Source organism: Antedon mediterranea, chromosome 10, assembly GCF_964355755.1.
Source record: "Antedon mediterranea chromosome 10, ecAntMedi1.1, whole genome shotgun sequence".
Lineage (NCBI taxonomy): Eukaryota > Metazoa > Echinodermata > Crinoidea > Comatulida > Antedonidae > Antedon > Antedon mediterranea.
Genome location: NC_092679.1, coordinates 12,087,294 through 12,109,849, shown reverse-complemented (window position 1 = coordinate 12,109,849; position 22,556 = coordinate 12,087,294). Strand labels below are relative to the sequence as shown.

The following is a 22,556-nucleotide window of genomic DNA, read 5'->3' as shown; positions in this document are numbered from 1 at the left end:
TTGTCTTTCTTTAATTCATAATACAAATTGGAGAAGACCTGGTATTTTCGCTGAAAAGTTATGGTTCTTTTATTTGTTTAGCTTTCACGCGACCGATCACAGTGGAATCGCCTTATTTTTCATATTTTTAACCGTTTAAAGATGAAAAAAATTATCGCAATAGGTTAATAGGTATATATTTTTACATCAAATGTAGTGTAGGTCGATAAAAAAGTAGGTCTAGTGTCTTTAATTAAGTTTAAAAAAAAGGGGAAAAAGTTATGGATCAAGAGTCGACAATCAATTACAAAAAGTTTTGTTGTATTCTTAATCTTGCAAATGCATGCTGCCTGTCTGTACAGAAAATGTACATATGAAATGTACATTTATTATTAATATTAAATTAAAACACTTGGCCTACATATCAACACATAGGCCTAGGCATCAATTCATAGGTCTACCCCAACTGTAAAATTGTTGACAGTTCCAAAGTCTCCGTGTACAGATAATACAGAGTGCAGGGTTCACACTGATGCTGTAGCCTGACAAAGTATACAGATTCCAGGGTCCTCATTACGTATGCAAGTTTCCGGAAAGAGAAGAGCTTCTGTTTTAAAAAGTATCAAAAATGTTATCTTTAGTCATTCTTTAATAAAAATTAAAACCATCAATTATACCTAAAATATCTAAACTAAATAGATACCTTATAATACAATCAATATTAAGTCGTCCAGAGGTACGTTGACCGTTCATTTGCCTATCACTTCCGAATTTTCTCTCTTTGTTCGCCATATTTTGTACAATGACACGCTATGTCGTTTGAACCTACAGGTCAACAAACAACCTTTTTGGAATTTACAATTTGTTTACGGGTGTTAATACTGTTATATATTATATCATTACCTCCTATATGTATTATTGTCAAAATTTCTTTACATTTAAAAAAAATCATATAATTTAAAATAAAATTTGATTAAAATACTACACAATGTACAAGTATATTGCAGCCATAAATCATGATTTTTAAAACTTAAAACCCTATTCATTAATTGCGTATTCTATGTGCCACGTGACCATAAGCCAATCAGAGCCTTCGACCCCCCATGACAAGTTGTTGTCTTTCCACGGATTCCGTTTTTGAGCTTGCCTGACGAGAATGTTAGAAAAGTGATGCTTGAAAATTGTTTGAATTTACAGTGTTTTAGCCACGATTTTAGACAGATTGGTCACATTGCATTAAGTGTATGTCAGTGATCTGAAGGGCGTTGATTTGTTATTTTCCAGAATGGTAAGTACGAATTATATGTAGTTTTGTCCTACCCCTCTCCGAGAGTTCTACACACAGAGTAGAGACAAACATGAGGATTCTGTCGGCGGAGCGGAGTGCATGCAGGTGATTGAGTCTTTTTACTGTATCCGTTTGCTACTCAACCCTCAGTTATGCTAGAGCTTAACATTTCACTCAATTTTGGTTTAATATTAATGTGGTTTAAGATACATACTAAATGATTTTTAACACCATTTTGCTTTTGTTACAGTGCATGTTGAAATTGAAAGAAGTGTTTTTTGTTTCAAATGCAACCCACCCACTCACTTTGCTGTCAATGTCATTCTAACTGCTGCTGCATTGCATATAGAGTAGCAAAAAAGGAAGACAATGTTTTCCATATTGTAGGATTATGTGTGAGCTACAATATTATTCATAGACTAGGTTATTAACTAGACTAGGCCTAGTATTCCATTCCAGCTTTGGCTACGATCATTGCAGACAGGTCAATCAAAATAAAATATAAATAAAACTTTTAGAAACCTAGCCTAGGCCTAAATTCAGGATTTTCTTTGGCCAAAATTAAACAAAATAATAATGATTATTTAAGGTATATGTTGTACAGTCAACTCTCCCAATAACAGACACTTTCGCCTGGGCTGACCTATAATGTGTCTTGTGTTCGGAAGGTGTTTTTAATGGTAAAAATGAATTTTGTACCTTTCCTTTTGAAAAAAAAAATGTCTGGTTTTCAGAGAGTCTGGTATTGGTAGATTTGACTGTATTTTATTGTTTTGTGTTAATTAAATGTAAATATAATGCTGTGGCTAGGGACACAGTTTTGTATCACAGCTTGTGGCTGCTAAAAGGTACAGTAAATTGCTAGGCAAAGGTGAGTAAAACCAGTCTTTTTTGGGTGTTGTCCGCCAGACAATGGTGAGTAAAAATAACCCTAAAAAATGTTAAAAGGTCTTTCACTATTGGAACCCCACACTGGCTGACCCAAGACACAACATAGTATTCCGTCAATATTGATACATGGTCTATTAAAAAATCTTTCGTCTACCACTTGGTATGATTACCTTAGTAATATCGTAATGGTGCATTGGTTACTGCCTCCCACCAGTGACTGAACAAAAGCCATGCTAGCCAAATTTTAAAAGAGTACATTCCTATATGCCTATATTACACATAATCTACATTATGAATCTAGGCCTAGATATTTGGTTGAAATTGTACATATTGTTAAGTATATGTACTGAAGTTTTACTGAAGATTAAGTACAGGAAAAATTATGATTGAATACTGATAATTCAACCAATATTCTTTGAATGAATATAAAAAAGAATATAGATTCTTGTGGACAGTAATCATAAACTGTACATTTACAGTAAATCAATGAAAATAGTGTTACTTATAATTATATATATAGATGGCATGGTATTATACAGTAGATTACTGTACTATGTGTATGATGTATTTCTTTTCCTCAACCTATGTTGTTTAGTAGCTTTAATATTGTCATCCATTTTGACAGATGTCGGGCTCTGTAGGAGAAATTTATTTCTGTTCTTGCAGTTATTAAAATACTCATTTTGCCAAGTAAGCAACATTTGGCAACTAGCCAGATAATGCTTCATGGAGAAATTGAAGGCTGAAGTTTTGTACTGCTCAGTAAATTGCAATCATAATCGCTGACCCATAAAAGGTCAATGTATTCAATGTCTTTCTGTTTCCTATGGTATACAAATACATAGCATTTCTCCATACTGTGATATTGAGGCGTGTTCGTTGCTATATTTAAACAAATGCAGTTACTGTCTGAACTCGCTTGCATACTGTTTTTAATACATTATCTTTTTATAGGCAAGATACTTTGCTGTCTGTGTAGCTAAATTGTTAATATATATTGTTTCATTTTTTTTATGACATTATGAGTTTGTTCATGAATACACTTAGACTACATTTAGGTTAAGCTTAAAAATAAGTTGACCTTTATTTATTTCGCTAAAATGTTTTGAAGCTTGCAATTATTTTGTAACTGATATTTAATTATTTTTGCCCATTGTTATTATTTTGTCTGCTCTCTAATTTGCTTGTAGGATAGAGACTGTCCAGCATACTTGACAGTGGGCACTGATGTTAGTGCCAAGTACAGAGGGGCTTTCTGTGAAGCCAAAGTGAAAACTACAGCAAAGCATGTCAAATGCAAAGTAAGTTTGAACTAAATCCATAGTTTTGCTTTCTATGTATGAAAACTCTTCCAACATTATACATATAAAATGAGTCTATTAAAGCAGTTTGTTTATTGGTTTTGGAAATTTTGAATGGACATATTTGTAATGGTATTTAATACTGGCAGTAAGTTATGATTATTGCTTGTCCATTCAAGCATAGAAACAGCTGGTCGCAATGCTAGTCTTATGTCTAGCCCATGGAATGAACTTCCTATAGCATATTTAATTCTAAACCTTTATTTTTTGAATGATTAAAATAAGCAAGAAGCAATTTCCTTGCTTTACATCACATTAAATTATAACACATATTTTTACTGTACATAATTTAAAAACCAATTAAATACAATTTTTGGAAATCTATATTCTATATATACTATACTATAAATCTAAATAATTTATAAATATTTTTCTTTATAGATAAATTTTAAGGGACTTTCTGCAGCTATTGTTAGTGATGAATTTGTAAATGGTACACTAAAGGTAAGACTGACCTGAAACATTTTAATATTGTCCATCCAGTCAATGCTGATTATTAGGTATCCTCAGAACAATACAGACAATTTATAAATAAATAATGTAATAATTATTCTCACTCCTGGGACGAAGAATGTTGAGAAACTTAACAGTTCTTTTCAGAACCGCATCCTTTTCGTGTACTGTACCACAAACTTTGTGTTAAAAAATAATGAATGACATAATTATGTTAATGAATTTATGTATAAAAATCTTTAAAAGGGATTTCAAATAAAAAATTGAATTAAAAATAATCGGCCATACTGGTTTTAAAGGAAATATTTAAAGGAAGAATAAGACGAAGCATGTTGTATCCAAAGAAAGAGAAAGATGCTTTATATTCAACATATTCATTCTCAGTCTTAGAATTACATGGTAATATAAGCTGAATAATTTGAACAACAACAATTTTACTGAGTATGTCGTGTGTTTCATTTTCAATGTTTCTGTATGTTATTTTTCTTTAAAAAAAGATTGGAGCTGGAGTTAGTGCAAGGCATCCAGAGCAAGGTGTTTACCTTGACGGTGTTATCACAAAACTTACCGATGCTAGCATGTATACAGTGGGTAAGTCTTTAGATGGTTTACATGCTGTAGCAACTTTTTAATTCAACAACGTGACAACTATACGATTGTTGAGTTTAAAGGGGTATTTACACTAGGACGATAACGATCGACAATAAATAAGTATACATTTTTCTTACATAAAACAAAATAAATTGGAAAAAGTTTTCGTTTTAGAACTATAGGATAATCATTTATGCTGTCTTTGATAAAAACAATATTTTAAAAAGTCCAATCAAATGATGTCATCGATAAAAACAATAACATCGTCGTATTGTCACGGTATTATTGCTCTTACTAATCATGTCATTTGATTGGTTATGTGATATTATTTTCATCAAAGGAAGCATAGATGGTTTTCCTATAGTTTTAGGATGAAAACTTTTTAGATATCCTATGTTTTATGTATAAAAATTGCATATTATTATCGTCGATTGTTATCGTCCTAGTGTAAATGGGCATGCTAAATTACTTTGACTATAGCTTAATACAGTAACCTGAAATTGAAAAGTGATTGTAAATGTTAATTGTTATTGTATGTAGGTTGTCATGGAGATTGTAGATAGCGAGTACAATACTACGGTACTGTCCACAAGTTTAAGAGGTCATTTGGCATATAAATACTTTTTTTTTAAATAACTACTTTTTAATAATTCTTATAGTTTTTGATGATGGAGATGAGAAGACACTTAGAAGATCATCTCTTTGCCTTCAAGGTGAACGCCACTTTAATGAAAGCGAGGTGAGCTTAATGATAGTCTAATATCATTTATTATTTTAAACTCTTTATATTATTATAAGGTATCTTTGATTTTTCTAGCGTTTGCCCTTTAATTTCGATTTTAAATGGTAAGGTTTAGAATATTCTAATTTAATATTGTTGACAATTATCATTGGAAGTTTCTGTATTCTTTCTTTTACTTTTAATAACAGACTAATTAATGAATAATTCTATTGAATCAAAACAAGAGTGGCATACAAAGTGGTGTATTCAAATATTAGAAATGAACATATTAAAAATATCTAATTCAAATATTTAAAACCATTTACAAACAATTCTTCAGAGAATGTTATGACATGCCAGTAATTTTTGTTACCTATAATAAGTTGGTAGCTAAAGTCTTCATTGCTGGGTTTGTTGTTTTGTACACAAATAAGGATATTGCGATTTCCTTAATGGTTTTGTATTAGTCATTCCCTGTGTCTCTCTACAGTTTCCTGTCCTCCACTGACACCAATAACAATGTCAAGTTTATTAATTGCTTTTATGTTTCATTATTTAGATAAATTAATCAAGCTATTCTAAACAGTTTCAGAAAAAAAAGTGTTTATAGTACTGTAGCATACTGGCAGATATTGTACTTGCCCTGACATTTGTGAACAAATGTGGATGGTGATTGTGTGTTTATTTTAAAATTGTTCACAACATTCAACCATGGAGGAGGATAATTCCTCTATGATTTGACAACTACATTCCAAGTGTAATCTGAATATGGGCTACATTTAAATTAAAAATGCAAAAATATTATTTTGAAAATTCTTTAAAAACTTTCTTCCATTAGCATTGATAATGATTGTCATGTCACAGACATTTTTTGCACAAACATTTTATCATAGTCTTCTTGGGCTATTGGATGACTGTATGGAGACCTTTTAATATCATTAATAATGTAAATTATATAAATATTATTATACTAATCGCGACATGACAATGAGATCCTTAAACGAGTTAGTTCTTTGCGACGAACTATGATGATACTTTATATCATAACCATGATGTTTGGATTTTAGATTTCACCTTTATGATTGTTTTTGTTTTATAAGGAACATTTTTGTCTGATATTGTAGTTAAATAGTTCTTGTAGTTTACCTAATAAAATCTTTAGGGGATCTCATAATACCCATATTTTATGTTTCTTTTAGACATTGGATCATCTACCACTAACAGATCCTGAGAATTTTGGAACACCTGTTGTCAGAGATGCGAAGAAGAGAAAGAAACGAAAACCCATGTAAGTACCATTGGAGATACAAAATCTATGATCCAAAACAAAAGTCTACTATTTAATGATTGGCTATTCTGATAATAGGGAGCTTTTGCAGGAGCAGCTTTAGTGCGATTTCCCAACATGCAATATGCATGCTCTGCCAACTCAAATCGATCTGTTTGTGTTACAAGTATTAGGAAAACCTTGTTATGTGTGTCAAGAACCTTATTTCAGAAAAATAGTTTCTATTCCCAAGACCTTCCATTATTTATTTTATGAGAGTTCTTTATGTTATTTTGTACACTTACCGTCGAAGCCAAATCAAAAGGAATAGGTACTTTAACACAAACTACGTTTTTATGCAAATGAGTAGAATGTTGAGCCATTAAATTAAGGTGCTTAAAATATGTTTCAAACCTAAAGAAAACCTGAGATCTGACATATTTGAAAATGTGTGTTATTCTTTACAGTGAAATAGATGAAGAGCAAATGCACAGTGGTGTGTCACCCAGCTCACGGAAAGGAACTGCCAACGTTGCTACTAGAGACAGAGGCTCAGCGGACGTTGGGAAAGTTGTTATTGTTGATATTAATGAAAAAAGGAAAAACAGTTGGTTTCCAGCTCTGGTAAGTTGTAGAAGAAATTATTTATTTTGTTTTTCTTTTGTAAAATTCTGTGAAGCAGTCATTAATTTAGAACATTTAATCAAATGTATAGTATTTTCCAGGAACTTGTGTGGTGTATTTGTAAGTTCTCAGAATGTGTTAATGCTTCACAATTACAGTATAATAAATGAAACAAATTTGTATTGCTTCGATAAAATAAAATTTTATGATAATAAAAGATTTTAATTACATTTTTAAAGTTTTATATTTCAAATTACAAGCCAAATTTGAAGTGAAATTATTAATAAGGTTTAATCTTTCATACTGTAAACAATGTGTTGATTATTATTTTTGTATTATTTTTTTTAGGTTATTCACCCAAAGAGAACAAAAGAGGTTTTGAAAAATAAAGAACACTTTATATTGAAGTCCTTCAAAGACAACAAAATGTAAGAGCATTTTCCCTTTTTGTTTCCCTAATTTTACAGTAGAACTTTCATTTTACGTACGGTACGGGACCGAAAGGCGTACGTAAAACACAGGATTCGTAAAATCAAGGTTGACCTTAAATTGACCCCAAATATGTAGAGATCGTAGCTACTGTATAAAGGCTACCGTGTTTGCCTACTTTAATTTACAGCATGCAGGTGGTGGTCACTAGCTAGGCCTTGCCTAGACTATTCAGGCCAGGCTAGCAGGCCTAGCAAGATGTGAGGCCTAACTAAAAAAGTACAGTATACAGGCTGTGCAATGTTTAAATAAAGTGTAAATTAAAATATCAATGTTCTTGTATTTTCTATCAATAAAAACAGTCGCTGCTGTAGGGGAATGCACGTGTGTAGCTTGTCTCACACAGCAGAATTCCTCACACAGCCATTTTTATTATGCTTTGTTGTTGTTAAATTGCGCCCTCAATGTAAGAAAATGATGACGTCATCGGTTATTTTAAGCGTACGTAAAATCCAGGGAATGTAAAATCAGGGTACGTAAAACGAAGGTTCTACTGTACTTGCATTACTAATTCTTGAATTTTCTGAGATAGGTTGAGCTCCACAGCACATTGATAATATAATAGTATGTCATGCTATATACTCCCATGGTTTTGCAGCCTCAGCACAGTTGTGGATAATCATATAGGTCCTAATCTCCTTAAAATGTTAGGATTTTTCCGATCACTAATTTCCCTACCTTTCCTAAAATTTGTTATTTTTCTCCGGAAATCTGTCAGATTTCAACAGACCAACATATATTTTGCTTATTATCTTTATTTCAGATACAACATTGCAAAGAACAATACTAAAGCTTTCACAACAAAAGATCATTTGTATAAAGGTGATAACAACACCCTAAAATCAGGTAAGTTATTCAGTAATTGTTACGATGTTAATTCTAGAATCCACAGATTTATTCTTTTTTCCTTGTTTGTCACTGTTGTAATTTTATATGTACAGTTCTACGGTTTATTTTTCTTATTCTACAACAAAATTGATAATGACAACAATATGTCATTCTTATAGCTTGATAATGACAACAATATGTCATTCTTATAGCTTGATAATGACAACAATATGTCATTCTTATAGCTTGATAATGACAACAATATGTCATTCTTATTATAGCTTGATAGTGACAACAATATTTCATTCTTATATAGCACTTCATGCCCAAAGCCTATAAAGTGCTTAACATGATTACCCCTGTCATTTTTGGATCCAACACGTATGGAAATGTACTCCCATAGTTTTGCAGCTTCAGCACAGTTGATATGCTTCAATTTCTGAAATGAATATTAAATGAGTTTGAATTGAATCAGCCACAAGTTTTTAAAATTGAATTAAGTAGTTGACTTATTGTTGTTGCAAAATTTTTTTTTAATGAACATTTTGTTTGTTTTGTTTCATGTTAGCTGTTAGTAAAGCAGTATCATACATTGAGACTGGTAACCTGCCAAATAACTGGGATAGTAGCGTCATCACGGAGGAGGACTTTGTATTTGAATCGGATGATGAAGTAGATAGTGATGAAGAAAGTGATGAGGACTTTGATGTTGAAACTGATGCCTGGCTAGCATCTTTATATAAATTCATGGAAGAAAGAGGTCAGGGGCCGGATTTATCAAACTTGCTTAGCAAAAAAATCGTCTTAACTTTGCCTTAAATCCTTGATTTTGCCTAAGTCAGATTTATCAATATATCTAAGCAAAAAAATTTGCTTAATTTTGTCTTAAATCTAAGACGAACAACACCCTGCCTTAAGATGAAAAATTTTGTCTTATCTCATTTCTGCAACAGAAACATTCTTTTTTGACAACGCGAGCGCGCTAGGCCGGAACATTGAACATTCGGAAAGGCTACGCTAGTGCGTTTTACGCTGTACTACGGACGCTAAAATAATGATATCGATCTTCATAAAGATGGCCTAGAAATTGGACGAGCAAAACTAATATTTTCGGGATAGGTACGACCCAATTGACTAGCTTTTAGAAAACTGTATCGGCTGCCAAGGGTCGCTGTCATTGATAAAAATAAATAAATGTTGATTTGATTTAAGTTTAGAGCGAATGATTTTCGTATGTATTTCCGACTGTTGTGCTCTTTCTCTATTTCAAGTAATAAAAACAATAGTAGCCAGAATGCGCCCTCTCTTGTTGGGAGTGAAAATACGGAGATAAAAATGTTATAGCGCCGCCATCGCTAAGAGAAAAAAGCTAATACGCATGCGTAAGCAAGAATTTTTCGTCTTAAGACATAATTTGCTGCCCTCTAGAGTTTAATTTTGCGCATGTGCAAAGTAAAATTTACCTAAGACAATTTTTCTGCTAAGACATTGCTAAGACGGTTTGATAAATAAGATTAAGTTATTTGCTTAAGCACTTCTTAAATATTTCAGCTTAAGCAAAAATATAAGCAAATATAATGCCAACCCAGTAATTTCTTGTATGCTAGGTACACATATCCAAGGCGTATTTAGGATTTTAGCAATGGCTACTGTTGTTTTCCAGAATTTAAATAATCTATTCTCCGTACATAATTTTCTAAAAATGTAATTTCTTCACTTTGATTTACCTAGGCATCTGTAAATAATTCTTTCTGGAAATAAATGTTAATGATTTAAAATATAAATTACAAGTAAGGATTTATTGAATGATTACTCTTTGAATTAAAGTTTCTGAAATCTGATAAAAATGTTTACATATACATACACTTTTTGGGATAATGAAAATGAGAATATTTCAATTTATGTTTTGACAAAAGGCCAAATAACTAAGCTGACACATGGTTTTAATAATAATAATAATAATAGTTCATTCTTATATAGCGCTCTACAAGCAAGCTTCTCTAAGCGCTGAACATTATTACCCCAGTCATTTTTCGGATCAAACACGTATGGACACATACTCCCATAATGTAGCTAGTAATCAGTGCAAAGTTGTGTTTTGATCTAACCGGGTACCCATTTATACACCTGGGTGGAGAGAGGCAAACGTAAGTAAAGTATCTTGCCAAAGGATACAAGCAATGCGGCGAGAGTTGGATTCGAACCTCGGTCTCACGATCAGTAGTCCAACGTCCAACACCCTGCGCCACACGCCCTCATGCCCAAATAACTAAACTGACATGGTTTTGACTATTGTATTTCTATTATGTTTGCTTGTTAATAGGAACACCTATCAATAAACCACCTGTGCTTGGATATCAAGACTTAAACCTGTTCAAACTATTCAAGTTAGTACAAGATCTTGGTGGATTTCGCAAAGTTACTGATCAGCAGAAGTGGCGCGAGATCTCATTCAAAATGGGTATACCAGTTATCAACTCTTCCAGTCATCATAACATTAAAGCATCTTATATGAAGTAAGTTAACTAAAAGACTAAATATTACGTATAGTGAATGAGAGATACCATGAGAATCACTCAATATACGCAATAGTGAACAGAAATGTAATACGATGTTAATCAATCAAAGATAGATACACTCAGTTGTATTGTGCCTTAAAAGCTTACAGATTTACAGGCCCACAATGCTATCAATCAATCAATTCAATCAATTCAACTTTATTTCAGACAAACTGTCCATATGAAACTTATAAATACAATAAAAAACTAGAAAGCCACTCCGAGAGGGCATACCTCCGCCTACTGTAAAATTCTCCTACATAAGATTTCTCCGGTAAAAAAAAATATATATATATATATTTGTGTGTGTCTTAATGCTGTTTGTGATTTAGGCTAATTTCATTACAAGCATGTGTATGCGAGTTTGGTGTAATGGTTATGTAACAAGCCTTTCAATTAACAATAGCTTCAGTTGACTAACAATAGAACAGCAACGCGAAAATCAAACGAGTGAATTTGAAAAGAAATAGTTTTTTTAAACTACTCGCATCAAAAAAACGTGCACATTAAATCAAATTATGTTTTAAAATTACAAATCACAAATTATAACTCTTGCCTCTTCTTCAAAAATGAAGTTTTTTGGACAAGTAGTTCTTGAGAAAATGCAATTTCAGTTTACTTGTTACTTTAAGACTGCTCGCCGGCTTTTGAAAAATTCTGTCCTATCTTTTAACACTAGCAGGTCTAAAAAAGTATACTAAAAAGTGGTCCAGAATTGGGACTGTGGTCCCAAATGGTCCCAAAATTTAATGGAATGGTCCTTGACCACATATCTATCTGTCTATTCATTTTGGTAAAGATCTTGTAATTACTTTTTGAGTAATCCTGCTAACAAACAAACAAACACACGCTACCGATTACATATACCTCCTTGGCGGAGGTAAATAATACAAAGCATTATGTGACAACCGTCATGGAGAGAGGACTAATAATTATTTGTTGACATATAGTGCCTCTTAAAATACATGTGGATTATGTTTTGGGATTTATTGGATGTAGAATGAATTCATTTCTTGTGTTTTAGATATCTACATGCATTTGAAGAATACAATAGAAAACTGGGGCCTGGTTTACCTGGCCCATTAACTCGTACAACTAGAAGACGCTCATCATTTGAACGTCCAACACTTTCTCCTATAAGACCACGCACTACAAGAACAATAGATGAAGATGGAGAAAGTGATACTGAGCGAGAACCTCCGATGCTAAAAAGAAGGGTATGTATTTTATTTACAGTGTCTTTTACTAATTAAACTAGGACTAGCGCAAACCTCCGCCTAAGCATATGAAAATCCATCTATGAAACCATCACCAAAAATTTGTTGAAAATCGGGCAATAACTTTTTGCATAATCCTGCTAACAAATATAGAAAGAAATAAACACCCGATTAACCTCATAACCTCTCGCCATTCTGGTGAAGGTAGTAATGAATTATAAGGGTTAAAAAGTACCTATTTATTCACAAACCCCAACCAGAAAACATTAGCTAGTTTTTAACAATTACATTACTTTAACCTTATTATGGCCATGACAATATTTGTACAAAGCATGGCAATGTGTGAACACATGAATATTAAGCTATACTTCTCAATCATGCACTGTAACTTACTGTTTGTGCTCATTTGTAGTTTTACATTTAATTTTAGCATGGCATTCATTATCGAAGCAACATGATCAGTCATGAAGAATCCATATTATTTGTGGATTGCATGTAATTTGAAAAATGCAAGACCACCAAATGGTTATTTCCTACCAACGAAAAAGAAGAAATTGTTGATTACGTTGAAAAAGAGGGAATTTATAATGATAATTTATGTTTTTTCTAACAGGTAACAATTACTGAACTTGAAGAAGAAGAGGAGAAACCTGTCAAAAGACAAAACAAGAAAGAGGAAAAACAAAAGGCAAAAGATATCAAGAAAGAGGAATTAGATAAAGAAGATGATACTGAAGGAAAGATTAATGTAAAGAGTAAAGCAAGCGACAGTAGCAAGAAAGGAAAAGAAAAGCAAATCACAGAGACTGAAGAGTAAGTATGCAATAAAAATATGCGTCAACCACTGTCCTATTTAAACCTATTGTCCCTCAAAAACATGAAAAATAAGGATTAATAAAAAAATACTTCGAATAGGCCATTTCGCAGTTTTTCTGTAGGAAAAAAAAATGTTATCACTTTTATAAAAAAGCAGTAAACAGTTAAATTCAACCACAAGCATTGTCTTGCATTCTCTTTCAGCCAATTGGACTTAAATTATAGTTTTTTCATGTAAATAATTTTTTTAAATCCAGTTTTTGGTCAAAGTAAATTATTATGCGACATTAAAATGGCATATTCAACAAAAACAAAGGGAGATATTATATCTTCAAAAAGAAATAGAAATTTTAATAACACAAGATTACTTTTCTTTACAAAAATTATCAATAAGTATTCTCCCATGTATGAATTAGGTGTTGGTATTACACTCGGATTCTATTAATAATTTACCTTATAAATTTAGCCTAACAGTTGAAATTTTACTCAAGCAAAAAATTCATTTATTTAATTATTTTTTTCCGAAAACTTTTTGTAGACAGTACATTTTAACCTAGCAATGTTTTACATTAGCTTATTATATATTAATAGGTACAAAAATGTATTTTAAAAAGGTTTTTAGCCTTCCTTTCTTTGAATTTCAATTTACATCAAACAACTGTTATTATACCATGCTTAAAACCTTATTTTAAAGGTGTAGGTGTCTTGGTGTAGAAAGTTGTAATAAAGACCTCTTTTTAGATCTAGTATCAGAGTCGAAGCTTTTTTTCAAAATGTATGGTTCATAATTATAACTTGCTATTCATTATTAAAATTAAATTGTAAGCAAATATTTACATTTTTTTGTAGTTTGAGCCAAATACACGAGACTGATACAGATTATCAACTTGGTGAGAAGATTAAAGTTTTATATGGTAGAGGAAGAACACAAAAAGTTTATGAAGCTAAAGTAAGTAGTGTCTACTGTATTTGAGCTTTGAAATATAAATGACTTATTTAAAGCCTTGTCACTTGACAAGAAGTCTAAATACACATTTTCTCTCCATTCTTTTCTGTTTTGTGCAATCTCTTTTAAATTTACGCAGTTGCTTTAAAATGTTTGAATGTGAACAATTAATAAAATAATAACTTTTGTATTGATTTTTATACTATAGTCAATCTTATATATTTACTTCAATACATTTAAATATAATTTTTTAATTTTTGTATAGATAATTGAAATTGACGTTGAAGCACACTGGCAAAAGATGTATCGAGTTCATTATGTTGGGTGGAATATACGACATGACGAATGGATTGGTAACAACCGAATAGTTGGCTCGGAAGACAGAGTGAAAATGAGGAAAAAACAGAAGCAAGATAAAGATAAAGAAAAAGAAAAAAAATTTAAGGAGAAAGAGAAGAAAGAAAAAGAAGAAAAAGAAAGATTACAGCGAGAAGAGAAAGAGCGAACACAGAAAGAACATGAAAAACTATTAAAAGACAAAAAGGAAAAAGAAAAGCAAGAAAAGGAAAAAGAGCGATTAGAAAAGGAAAGAATCAAAAAGGAGAAGGAAAAAATGGAAAAGGAAAAGAAAGAAAAACATGAAAAGGAAATTCGAGAAAACGAAAGACTTGAAAAAGAACGTGAAAAACAGGAAAAGGAGGTAAAGAAGAAAGATAAAGAAAAACTGGAACTAGAGAAAAAAGAAAAGGAAGACGAGCAACTAAGATTGAAAGATTCGGAAATAGCGGACAGTTTAGAAAGCAAGAAAAGAGAAAAGAAGGATGAGAAGGGTAAAGGAAAGGGAAAGGTAACCAGATCAAGAGAAGAACTAGAAACGAGCAATACAGATAAGGTAGAAAAAGAGGACCAACCTGAGAAAAGCGAAGTAGAACGGCCAAAGACTCCAGGCAAACGAGGACGACCTTCATTAAAGTCTAGCACAACTCCTGTCGCTCGTAGCAATAGTGTAACACGTAAAGTTCCTTCACCTGTCTCATCAACAAAGCTAACAAGAACTCGTCGATCAGATCGAAATAGCTTGAGTGAATCTCCCTTCGCAGCAGGTCTTGATGGTAAATATGTTCTTTCTATTTCTATTACTAAATATTATTGTTTTTCTGGTTTCTAAATTATGATGTGTTTTTTTTTTAATTTTTAGTTACACAAATTTTAAATTTAATTATTAAATCTTGTTTATTTATTTTTTGTTTAAGTCAAACCAAGGACACGGAGAACCTCAATACACTCTGATACTAAACTGAAACAAGAGTATGGTAAGTTGTTACAGAAAATACTGAATAATAAAGATTTATACAATTGAACTTGAATAGGCCATTTTGATCTTTTAATGAAATTCACTTCCCATAGGAAAAAAAAAATATTGATTACACTTATAATAAAACTTGTAATGTAAATAACCCATTTACATTGTCTGACACAATTTTTTTCTTTAACCCTTTCACTGCGTATACCCGGTACTACCGGGTATAAACAGATGTCGTTGAAATACGTATACCAGGTAATAACGGTTATGGGCAAAACAATGATTTAATCGTATTTGCCTATAATATATAGCACCCTCTGTATTTTTTCGATGACTTGAATATTTTTGCAAGTCATTAAAAATTTTTCCAGGAAAAAAAACAATTATCTCAATTGGTATTTTTTTGCAATTAATTAAAATATCATGTTTTTCCTAAATATATATTACGCTCAGAGGTGGGAATAATGCTCCGCAGTGAAAGGGTTAAACTATTTTTTTTCAAGTAAGTAAGTAAGTATGTGACATTAGAATGGCATATTCAACACAAATAGTTTTATTGTTTATTCATTAAATAACAAATTGTGCCAGTCGGGAACCTATTTTTTAAATCCCAAACAGGCTGACCCAGCCAGAAAATGTGGTGAGAACTCTGCAAAAGATATCCTATCCTATGATATATTGTATTGTATTAATGATATATTGTATTGTATTGTATTAATCTTCATTTTGTCTAATTCTGTATATTTTGTATAATGTTTTTAACTACTCAGTTCGCAATTCAGTTTATACTGCCATGAATTGTTTTATGTATATACTTGTTGTTGAATAAAAGATAGCGAAATATATATATATGACAAATGTTCACCATTTAAAATGTTGAGCTTACCTTAATCTAAAAATAAAGTCATCCTTGATTATATTGATAGAATCTGCTAATGTCTTTCCATTTATAACACTAATCACATTTCAATAAAATAGTACAATATTATATTTTATGTTTTAAACACAATTTAGATTCAGAAAGTGAAAGTTCAATCTCTGTTAAAGATGAAGGAGAAAAGACTGAAGAAGTTAAAGATGCAGATCAACAACAAGAGGAGGAACCTGTAAAAGAAAGTGAAGACATTAAGGTGCAGATAGAGGAAAATGAAGTTGAAAAGGAGCAAGTAAACAAAAATTATGAGGAAAGCAAAGATGAAATGGAAGAACCTGAGAAAGATACCGTTGAAATTAAACAGGAGAACATTGCAAATGAAGTTCCTGTGGTTGAGGAAGAGCAATCAGAACAACCTCATATAGATGTACCAGTTGAAATAGCAACACCAAAGGGTAAAGAAAAGAAGAAAGAGAAAAAGGAAGGAAAAATTAAAAAGAAGAAGGAAGGAAAAGGTAAAAAGGAGAAAAAAGACCACAATGTTGAAAAGTCGCTAGAAAACATCACAACTGTAGTATTAGAATCAACTAGTGGTTATCAGGAAAATCTGGAAAGTGTACAGGACATGCAAGAAGAGAAAACACCGTCTTGCAAGATTGAAATTGACGAAAAACCAAAGAAAGAAAGCAAATCGGAAGGCAAGAAATCTAGGAAGCGAAGACGGTCGAAGAGTATATCAGAACGAAGATCAAAAGAAACAGAAAATGTTGATTTTAAAGACAAGGATGAAAGTAAAGAATATAAGAAGATGTCAGTGCCACGTTCAAAAGAGGAAGAGGGTGCAGCAGCCTTAATGGACATTTACAACCCTAGTACTGCTTTTCAAGAGAAGTGCAAGTCACTTACACCTCCAACTACCCCAGAAAATTCACCTCCAAACCCATCATCTCCTGCTGACCAATCAGTGAATATGGAAGTTCACCATGATGAACCAAGCAATAGAAGTGATAGTGATGGATTAATTGATGTAGCGGGTGTGACTGATGTACAACCCATTGGCAATCGGTCACCACATTGCGATGCTAGTGTCAGTTCAAATACTAGCGCAGACAGTCTGAATGGCACCAGCCAAGAGAAGCGATCAGGTAGTTCCAAGAAGCGGCGTCGTACCATTTCAGGTGATACACCAAGCAAGAGAAAGAAACGGAGTCATAAACATTCCAGCCACGATGAAAAAAAGAAACGCCACATTAAAGAACCAATAAGACACAGTAGTAGTGACACTGATGATACCTCAAACAATGATAACAAAACAAGAGCAGAAAAGGTAGTCCCCAAAACACCGACAGATCACAATGGAAGGCCTATAATCAGATCTGGACGCACACCAAAGTACAACTTTAGAGTTGGTAAGTTCATTAGCATACTGTATAAATAAATTGATGACATCATCAATTTCATAGTTGTAAAGTAACGAAGCAACCAACAAATTACAGAGAGAACATTAAAAATTCATTCTCAGTGTTCTTTCATTGTTTTCAGTTACATTTTTTGTTTTACAAGTATAGTCAAGTCTTAATTTTATTTTGGCCAGTTACTGCTTAATAAGAGCTTAGCTGCGTATACCATATTTTATGGATGGAAATATTTGTTTTTAAGTATGAGTAACAGTGGCGGATCAAAGGTTTTGAAATGGGGTTTGTGCCATGGCATACAAATAATTAAATTAAATAAGTTTAATTTAATTTTTTAAATTTAAAGAGAAAGGGGTTGGGGCTGCCTAGGCTCCCACTTGAATCAGCCCCTGAATAACTTATATTATGAGAAGAATAGAGAACACTAATAATAATTGTCTCTGGTCCAGAAACAATAAATAAAATATTTCCATTTTCTTATAGACTTGACAAATATTCACGATCCAGAAGAAAGAATATCCATTATTCAACATCAGTTAAATGAAATGCGTAAAATTTACATGAGCCTCAAAAGTGAAGTTGCAAGCATTGATAGACGGAGAAAGAAGTTACGAAGGAAAGAGAGAGAAAACAAAGGTATGTGACATTTATTCACCTTATGTGGTCAACCTATCGATTTGTTGGCCAAAGATTGAATAAAAGGTAAACATTAAAAAAAAAAAGGGTAAAATATATCCTGCAGCATAGCCTTTATTTATATGATAATGTCGAAATCCCTTTTTAAGTTATTTACATTTTCATATTTCATCTGGCCCGGATTCGGTCCGACACCCTGAGAAAAATATCGCATATGTGCTTTCACATCGAGCGCAAATTCAGTTATTCGTTGTCAAGCATGTCAAGTTAATGCTCACTGCTGATTGTACGAAAGAAAAAAATCATCCGATTTTAAATCATACAATTTTATTCTTTTTATTTATTTTCCACGATATTTTTCTCAGGGCACCAATCCAAATCAGGGCATGTGAAAGCACCTTAAATCAACCAAAACAATTTTTAAAATGTTACAATTATGTTGCTATTACTAAAAATGAGGTAAACACATTCAGTGTCACTGCTTATGTCACTTTCACAAATTATCTAGCGTGAAATTCTAACCTTACATTTAATTTTTTTCAGCTGCTGCTGCCACTGCTGTTGCGACACCCAATGGATCATCAGACCGCAAGTCATCGGATAGAAATAGCAATGATGGCTTATGACACCAGTAACCAACAGCAAATATCCTTGCCATCTGAAAGCCTTCCATATAATAGTATTCTGTGGTAGGCAACTGACTTGTATAAATGCCTGCATTTTTTGGCCATATTTTGTATTAAGTATTATATAATATTATGTAAAATGGTTTTTTTACTTATGTGAATAGTGGTCAATAACCTGTTAAATAAATCCCTACAGAATACATACAAACATACATGCATCGTTTGTTTATGGCATGTTATGTTTCATAGATGTATTACAGTTATAGTGATATGTACAAAAATGTTGTTTACTCATGATATTTTGAACTTAAAATAGCATTGTCAATTTGTACATTTATGTACATACTGTTTAAATATTACAATTACTCATGTTTAACTAATTTTAGAATGTCTTTTTAAATAAGTACTGTATTGTATACCTTACTAGGAATTGAATAAGCCATTTCTGCCCATTTTGCTTATCTGCAATAATATTTCTTTTTAAACTGAAACTGTTTATTTGTCAATATCGTGAAATTTTAAAAGCACAAATTGTTTTCAGAAAATGAATTAATATTCTTATAGATAATTGTTTACCTTAAAATTTGCATTTGATTAATGAAAACAAATGAAATATGGTGGTTGTGAAAATTGGCTAAAATAATGTGATCATTGCGATGTATTAACTTTTTTTATCACTAAAATGTTTTAACTATGTAAATACAAAATTTAGTAAGTAAAGTTCCTTTGCACAGGGCTTATATATTTCAACAACGTTTTGTTTGTGGCATAAATTCTTAGTAATTTTATTTTATTATAATTTATATGATCTGGTAAACATTAGCTCCACATTTCAACGGCATTTAAAGTATTTATAATTAAATGATTAATTGTCAATGTTTTAAGTTGTTATTCTTTATTTTCAAATAGTACAATTTCAACTCAGTTTCCATAATTTAATTATTGTGATTATTATAAATCAAAATAATTTAATATTGCGAACCAGAAGCGGAAAGTGTAGGTATTGCCGAAAGGGGGAGTTTGAAAGCACCAATGTTTAAAGGGTCAAACCTGAATAGGTTATGATGAAGAATATTTTAATTCGCCAAAAACAATTACATATATTCTGTAAGTGAAATAATTTTTATTTTTTGCAATTCTTGTTTTAATAATAAGCCAGTGAGGGCACTGTGTAAAGGGGCTTTCACACCTGTTCCGGGACAGGTATGTCACCGGCAAATCAAATCGAACATTGATGCTTTGTTTTTATGACTCTCTGCACAGCTATGCACCAATTAACATGTGAGTAGCCATGTTAAAACGAAAAATTGTCATTTGATTTGTCGGCACCGAACCGTGCTGGAACAAGTGTGAAGGACCCTTAAATGAGTTCTCTTTTATGGTTTAAAAAAAAAATTAACGTCATTCCCAAAGATCATAAGTGCTTTACATGGCAAGAAAATACTGTTCTTGAAACTATTGTTTCAAAAACTTATTCTCTTGTTCAATGGAAATAGGCCCTTAGTGTCAACTAAGTATTTATGGAATATTTGTTGCAAACTTATGTCTCTTTGTAGTAAAAGAACATACATATTTCATTGAAATTTGTGCTGTTTAAATTCAGGTACAGGTATTCTTTGATTGCTGCTATTATTCAAGAAAACAAAATGCCTTTTAAAACCTGCCAATTATGTTGTAGTCTTTATCTCAATAATATTTTTATCATTACAATGTACAGTAAAACACTAAGTTTTTTTTAATTTATTAAGCATTGTTCAGATGAAAACAAGTTTGCATTATAATCAAACCTATGTAATGAGGTTGGTAGTATTCTCCTAATCCAAAACTCAATAGTGTACTAAAGGAGGATTTGTAAATATCTTGTAATTATTTTTTTTATTTTTTTAAGACATAAACTGAACTATGGACATAATATTTTAAGTTATATAACTGATCTGAAGATATTTTACATTAATTATTGACTATTCTATCAATTTTGATGAGTTGAAATATATTCTAATGCAATATGTTCTGTTTGTAGATAATTTTGTAAGCAATTAACTATCATGGTTTTTACTATGCATAACTCGTACGTTTGTAAGGATTACAAACATTACGTCGATAATGACATCATCAACGGTAACATTAAGTAGCAAAGCGGTATCTCCACATACTTGTTAATGTTATGCCAGACTATGGGAAAGGTTATTGTTTAAATGGTGCCAAGAACAGTACGATTAAAGTAAACTAATACATTTTGGTAAATTTTAAAAAGCAAGCAAATATAATAATTTTAATTTCAACAAGCCTTGCTTTACAAACTATCCTACATTTTTTTTATATTGTGGTTATATATTTTATTGTTATTGTGACAAACATGGCATTTTGTACAGTATTATGAAATATTTGGTGCTTCTTTAAGAGCAGTTGCTTCCAATCCAATAAAAGCAGTAGCTCATGCTTGTACTATATTACAGTGAGTACTGACTCTTGTATAAGGTATCTTGAATATAAATTTTGGGGCCTGGGTTGGCTTTCTGGTGACCAACATATCCAGGCTGGGCCTATAGTTGCATCAATGCAGGAGAATGACTAAATTTAAGATTAAGCTTAAACCCACGTAGTACCATGTATTCTTAATCAAGTGCAAACATACTGTAATAGTTATATAAATAAATAAATATGATTTGATACAGAGAGGGTAGTGCAAGAAGTTTTTGAAATATTTTAAAACTGCAGCAATCTGAAAAGTGTGTAGATTCTGTTGAAAGAATATTTTTTATCTCATGTTTCAATCTGTGCTTACTATTGGTTGCATTTCAAAACAATCACAAAGTGATATGATTATTGTATGTTATATAGGGTCTATTTTGTATATACAGTATTTCCAGAATGAAGAATATATGTGCTTGTGCATTGGTGCCATTTATATTTGTTTGCTTTATTTTGTCATTGTATGTTTATACAGATGATTTACAGTATATAATTAATTGACATTAATAACAACAAATTCAATAAATATCTGAAGGCCCAGGATCCAAATTTGGTATATTTAGCATCTGGTTTAAAACCATAGCAAAGCGTGGTTCCCACTAGCGACGCAACACAGGGACGTAACGCAACGCAAGTGAATTGACCAATCACAAGCGATGGCTTATTCGCTTGTGATTGCTAACTGTCTATAACTTCGCTTGTCATTGGTTAAAATACTTGCGTTGCGTTTACGTCCTTGCGTTACGTTCTAGTGGGAACCAAGCTTTAGGGGTATTGCCAAACCCCGCAAACCTCCAAAAAAACATAGTAAACCCCATCGAACCAACATAAAAGTGATTGAATCATGTAGTGTACAACCCACTGGGTATATCCATGTAAAAAAAATAATACATTTTTACTGTTAACTAATTATTTTTGGGGTAAAACATCATTTTTTGGTCAAAAATGATTGCTAAACCCTGCAAACCTCCAAAAAAATATAGCAAACCCCATCGAACCAACATAAAACTGATTGAATCATGTAGTGTACAACCCACTGGGTATATCCATGTAAAAAAAATATTAAATTTCTACTGTTAACTACTTATTTTTGGGGTAAAACATCATTTTTTGGTCTAAAATGATGGCTAATTTTTAACCAAAAAATGATGTTTTATCCCCAAAAAAGTAGTTAACAGTAGAAATTTAATAATTTATATAC

At 31.8% G+C, this 22,556-nt stretch overlaps 1 protein-coding gene across 1 annotated transcript; it reads left to right on the top strand.

Annotated features, from left to right (window-relative positions):
* Positions 1–1,117: 1,117 nt before the first annotated feature.
* Positions 1,118–21,781, top strand: LOC140061353 (uncharacterized). The gene is made up of 19 exons (XM_072107863.1): positions 1,118–1,267; positions 3,349–3,459; positions 3,901–3,963; positions 4,470–4,563; positions 5,223–5,302; positions 6,484–6,572; positions 7,019–7,175; positions 7,524–7,603; positions 8,428–8,510; positions 9,061–9,252; positions 10,816–11,008; positions 12,075–12,267; positions 12,881–13,080; positions 13,933–14,032; positions 14,295–15,141; positions 15,283–15,342; positions 16,347–17,615; positions 18,105–18,257; positions 18,801–21,781. The coding sequence occupies exons 1-19, from the start codon at positions 1,265–1,267 to the stop codon at positions 18,881–18,883; spliced, it is 4,050 nt and encodes a 1,349-aa protein (XP_071963964.1). The 5' UTR covers positions 1,118–1,264; the 3' UTR covers positions 18,884–21,781.
* Positions 21,782–22,556: the final 775 nt, after the last annotated feature.